A 5,957-nucleotide genomic window follows, 5' to 3' on the forward strand; every position below is an offset into this window, starting at 1 on the left:
CAACTTTGGGGTAAAGGCAGTGCAGGTAATACTCTCCCAATTTTTTAGAAAATAAAACACCATCTATGAGGTTATCTGACTTGATTAAGGCAGTGGTTCCAACGTTAGAATTCAAATGCATAGCTGTATTAAAATTCTGACTATAAATTTTGTGTCAGTTACCAGCTGTTAACCAGATGTCTTGCTGTGGAGCGAAATATGGGTCGCTAGTGGAAGAGAGCAGTGGAAAGAACAGGGAGAAGCGAAAGCCAGGCCTTGGAGGATTTCCTTTCCTCCAGTGCCTGCTTGATTCCTACACAGGATTGCTTTGTCTATCCCGGGAGCTGAGACCCTCCGTAAGTCTCTCAATGACTTGAGGTTGGGCCAGAGAGCTAGTGAGGCCAGTGAATCCTCACCTTCTGGGGAGGAGAGAAAGGAGAGCTGGGACACAGGGCACTCACCCACAGTAGTGTGTATGTGCACACTCACATCTGGACAAAATCCACACCAAGGCATGCATACAAATCAACACAGAATGAGCCACTGCACAGTCATACACACATTTAAACATGCACCCCACATATAGATGTCTAGCCACTATCCTGTACATTCAGCCGCTGATGTGCACTCCAGTTGTACACCAAGCTGCCATCTTGGACATGTGCATGCACATGTACATACACCGAACAGCCCTGATGAAAAATTTGGATAAACGCACTGTTGCGCACACACAACTAAACACATCCATATGATTTATCATCACACTCAAGTCCATGCACACCTTTGCAAACGTGTGGGAAACAATCACTCTGATCACTCTGGTGCACACAACCTCCAAATGCACTAACAGGCTCTACCCACGCAGAGATGCATCGACACACCCGAGTTGTCATCAGCACTGCAAGTTTTTTCCAAACAGCTGCTAAAAAGAGAATGCTGCGCTGCGGGCCAGCCCACGTGACCGGGAGGAAGGCTCTCCCGCCCATGACGGGATGGGAAAACTATGCCTGGGGCCGGCGCTCGGCCCGGCTGCTGCAGCCGAGGAAAGCCGGGACGCGGAGCCCCGCCGAGAGCTTCTTTGCTCCGGACGCCCCTGGACGTGGCGGACAGCCGCGAGGGTGAGTGGCCCGCACCGCGGTCGGGCGGGGGCGGCAAGTGCGCGCGGGGAGGAGGAGGACTTGCACTGCTGCGGGCGGGGCAGGATGCGGAAGGCGGGAGAGTTGCCAGCGCGCCTTTATTGCGGGTTGGGCACCTCGCGCATTCCTGCCTCTCGACTTCTGCCTTGTGTATTATAACACAAATTAACATGTTTTGAGTCCTTACTGTGTGCCAGGCTCTGTGCCCTGTGGTTTACCCGTTACAATAGTAATACCCGTAGCTCTGCCATTTATTGAGCGCCTACTTTGTGCCAAGTCCTGCCAGCACTGCACTTGTGCTCTTTCATTTTCATGACAACGGATTATCCCCGTCTACAAAAGAGGAACTGGGCTCAGAGACATTAATGATTTGGACAGGGTTGCACAGCTAGTAACTGATGAAAAAGGGACTTGAAGTCTGGTAAATCTGAGTCCAATACCCGAGCTAACAATCACAGTTAACATGTACTGAATGCATTATTTCATTTAATCTTCATATTTATTTAAATATATGATACAGACTGGCAAACTGAGCTCAGAAGGTATTGAACGGCAGGCAGAGATTTGTACCCAATGCTTCTTGACTCTCTTCACTCTCCTTCCCTGCCTAAACTACTTGTCTTAATATGCTTTGTCCTTACTTCTCCATCCCCACTGCTGCTGCCGCATTCTAGGACCTCGCTTTTCAGCTAAACAATTGCAATGGGCCCTAATACTCTCCCAGCCCAGGTCTCTCCTGTGACACCATGAGTCCCTTGCACTACCTCATTGTGATCCTCCTCTGCTCCTTGACCACAAAACTGCCCTGCTTGGAAGCCTGCAGCGGTCCCTTCCTTAGACTGGCCATTTCTCAGAGACCCTGTGTTTCCACCATGCTGAAGTAGCAGTAATAGAAAGACAATGTCCTACATAGGGCAACCCAAGGCTGTACTCAGTTAGCATTGTTAAAAATCTGTCCTCTCACATCCTTATTTTTGCCTTCCCTCTGCACCATTCTCTAATTTATTCTGTCATCTGGAGTAATTATATCAATTACTCCTGCTTTCAACTGCCCTATCCTCAGACTCTCCACACATTTCCAAGCATCACTACAGCCCTTCATTGTAACACATCAGATTCACTGCAGAATTTGTTTCCTCCCAAATGTCTGACTTCTCCCCATCTCCTAGCAGGGATACCACACTTACCTGTCTTCCAATCCTTAAACCTTAGGGTTACCTTTTGTTTTAAATGTTATAAAAGTAACGATGCTCATCACAGGAAATTCGAACAGTTCAAAAGTTAGAAAGAGAAAAGTAAAAGCCTACATACTCCCTCCCAATTCTGAAAGGTAACCCCTTTAACAAGATTTTGCGTCTTTTCAGAAAGTATTTCCCCAACCCTTCTGTACATATATATATACTCTATATTTGTGCTTTTTTTTTTTTTTAACTCAAAGAGAAGCATACTTTACATTCCATAGTACAACTTGCTTTTTTCACTTAACAGTGTGTCTTCGCCTTGTTTACGTATCTACATATACAGGCCTACTTTGTTCTTCTAATGGTGTCATAGTGTGTCATTGTATGGATGAACTGAGATATTTTTCACAAGGCTGGAGTCATCTTTGAAGCCACTCTGTCTCCATCGAATATTCAGCAAGTTCTCCAAGATGTCACTTTTTTCTCTGCAAATCTCCCTATTCTTCTCCCCTGTCTCTCTATTCCTTCTCTTATCCTGACCCTGCTAATCAGACAGTCTCTCTTGCTGTCTCAATCACTGATGCGTCCTACTCCTGAATGTTCACTGTGGGGTAACAGAGTCCCTCTCCGCACCCACAGCTTCACCCACTCCTTCTTCCAGGTCAAAGGCCTGCCAACCTTAATTTGCCTCTATGAGATGAACTCCTGCATAAATCAAACTTCTATTAGTTACATTCTATTTTAGCTTTTTTTTTTTTTTTTTTTAGATGGAGTCTTGCTCTGTTGCCCAGGCTGGAGTGCAGTGGCACGATCTTGGCTCACTGCCATCTCCGCCTCCTGGGTTCAAGCAATTCTTCTGCCTCAGCCTCCTGAGTAGCTGGGACTACAAGTGCACGCCACCACAACCAGTTAATTTTTGTATTTTTAGTAGAGACGGGGTTTCACCATATTGGCCAGACTGGTCTCAAACTCCTGACCTTGTGATCCGCCCGCCTCGGCCTCCCAAAGAGCTGGGATTACAGGCATGAGCCACCGCGCCCGTCCCATTCTAGCTTTTCTTTTGAAAGGAATTATGTGCCAAATATTTATTCAAGCAAATAACCTTCCCGTGGATTTGTTCACTTTTATTAAGTGGCTTACTCCTGTAACACACATACACATGTGCATACACATCACTGCCCTGTTAGTAACTCCCCTGTTAGCTGAGGGGCCATGGTAGTGGAACTTGACCTCTGGGCCCCTAGCCAGCAGGACTGAGTTCCACCCAAACTTTGACCTAGGAAAAGTAATTTTTCCCTTTTCTGAGCTCTGTTTTCTCTTCTGCCAAGTGGAGATGACAGTATCAGCCTCTTAGAAGTGTGAGGAGAATTAAGGGAGATATGAACATCAAAACTTTGAAATAAGAACACACAACATACATGGAGAATCATTACTCTTTTCCTCTAGGTTAGGGGTTGCAAACCCAGATACTGACAGGGGCTGTGCGCAATGTGTATGGGAATGGGATGCATGATATTTGGGAGTGGTGAGGACTGTGAACACTCTGGAACACAGGCTGTCTGTCCTAGTCAGCGTGGGGCACCATGACAATACCACAGTCTGGGGACATGCAACAATAGACATTTATTTCTCACGATCCCTAGAGGCTGGAAGCCCGTCATCAAGGTGTCTGAGTGTTGGTTTCTTCTGAGTCCTCTCTCCGTGGCTTGCAGGTGGCCATGATCTGCTGTGTCTTCACATGGTTGTCACTCTGTGTATGTCTGTGTCCTGATCTCCTCTTCATATAACGACACCACTCATACTGGATTAGGGCCTACCCATATGACTCATTTTACCTTGGTTACCATTTTTAAGGTTCTATCTCTAAATGCAGTCCCATTCTGAGAATCTGAGAGTTAGGACTTCAGTGTGCGAATTCTGGGGAGACACAAGTCAGCCTGTAATACCTTGTCTCAAGGGGCAGCTACCTGGTGACCTGCGTAAATGCAGGCTCAGTGCTGCCCAGATCCTTCTGCTGCTCAAGAAAAGCTGCAAACATCGATGTTAATATGAAACCTCCCAAGTTTTACATTGGCAACAATTTCCAATTAAAAACCCAAAACAAAAAGTACAGAGTAGTCTGTGATCCACATGAGGCCACTGATACGCCACACATGAGGCCACTGATACGCCAATCGGTCCCTGTTTGTCTAGGCTCTCATTTCCTCAGTGGCAGGGGCATGTTCCATAGCTTTTTAATCCTTCTCAGCCAGTCTGTGCACGTTGTTTATTCTCTCTCTCTCTCTCTTTTTTTTTTTTGACAATGTCTTGCTTGTTGCCCCGGTTGAAGCGCAGTGGCACTATCTCTGCTCACTGCAGCCTCTGCCTCCTGGGCTCAAGCGATTTTTCCCCCTCAGCCTCCCAAGTAACTGGGACTACAGGCAGGCACCACGACACCCAGCTAATTTTCGTAGTTTTTATAGAGACGAGGTTTCGCCATGTTGTCCAGGCTGGTCTCGAACTCCTGGGCTCAGGCAATCCACCTGCGTTGGCCTCCGAAAGTGCTGGGATTACAGGCATGAGCCGCTGCACTCAGCCTACACATTGTAATATTAACAAAAAGTTAAAAGCTAATCATTGAATGACTAAATTTGAATTTTACAATCTTGTTGAAAGTAGGGCACACCTGTAGAAATCCTGTACCTCTTTGCTTTCATGCCAAGCTATAAAATCGCATCAGCCATTATAACTGCCTTCATAGCCATTGATGCCAAAGTTTGCAAATGTTCAGCTCCTCACAGGGTCGCTATTACGGCCACTTTACGGATGGGGAAACAGCAGACCCAGGTCTACCCAGGTCTGCTTGTTTATTTTCATGAGTGTGACAACCTTCTCCCATGACATCCTCTCTCTCTTTGTTCTCAGGAATGATTATAGTATCAAAAATCACAACTGGTACTGAGTGCTTACTGTGGGCTGGTCGCTGCATTATCTCATTCAATATTCACAATTACTCTATAAGGGAGGTGTGAGCAGTCAAATTACTTGAGGGAGGCATTCCTAAAGACCTCAAATAATTCAAAACTGGTGTCATTAAAAGCTCACCTGCTGAATGGAAAACCAAACATCCTATGTTCTCACTCATAAGTGGGAGCTAAGCTATGAGGATGCAAAGGCATGAGAATGACACAGTGGACTTTGGGGACTTCAGGGGAAAGGGTGAAAGGGGGGTGAGGGATGAAAGACTACAAATAGGGTACAGTGTATACTGCTCAGGTGATGGGTGCACCAAAATCTCACAAATCACCACTAAAGAACTTACTCATGTAACCAAACACCACCTGTTCCCCAATAAACTATGGAAATTTTTAAAAAGTTAAAAAAAAATAGCTCACCTGCTGAAGAATGGTATATATTTCTGATTACCTGTTAGGACAGTGCTGTTATGTGGCTCTAGCATAAACACAGTTTACAATTTACAATCCACACTGCCTTACAAGATTCTTGACAACTTTTAACTTGGGAAAATTGGGGTTATTTCAGATTTCACACATAAAGTGAAACAATAAATACTCAAATTCAAATAAGACCATATATTATTATTTTTCTCATTTTACAGACAAAGAAACTGAGACCTAGAGAGATTAAATAACTTGCCCAAGGTCAAACAGCTGGAAAATGA

General features: G+C 45.5%; 1 protein-coding gene across 1 annotated transcript in view; it reads left to right on the plus strand.

The window, feature by feature from the left end:
* Positions 1-967: 967 nt before the first annotated feature.
* Positions 968-5,957, plus strand: part of C1QTNF2 (C1q and tumor necrosis factor related protein 2) — a 23,105-nt gene continuing 18,115 nt past the window's right edge. The window contains exon 1 of the mRNA XM_011966674.1: positions 968-1,097. Coding sequence (XP_011822064.1) covers positions 972-1,097 — 126 coding nt within the window. The 5' untranslated portion in view covers positions 968-971. The remainder of the gene's footprint in view (positions 1,098-5,957) is intronic.

Source organism: Mandrillus leucophaeus, unplaced genomic scaffold, assembly GCF_000951045.1.
Source record: "Mandrillus leucophaeus isolate KB7577 unplaced genomic scaffold, Mleu.le_1.0 Scaffold77, whole genome shotgun sequence".
Lineage (NCBI taxonomy): Eukaryota > Metazoa > Chordata > Mammalia > Primates > Cercopithecidae > Mandrillus > Mandrillus leucophaeus.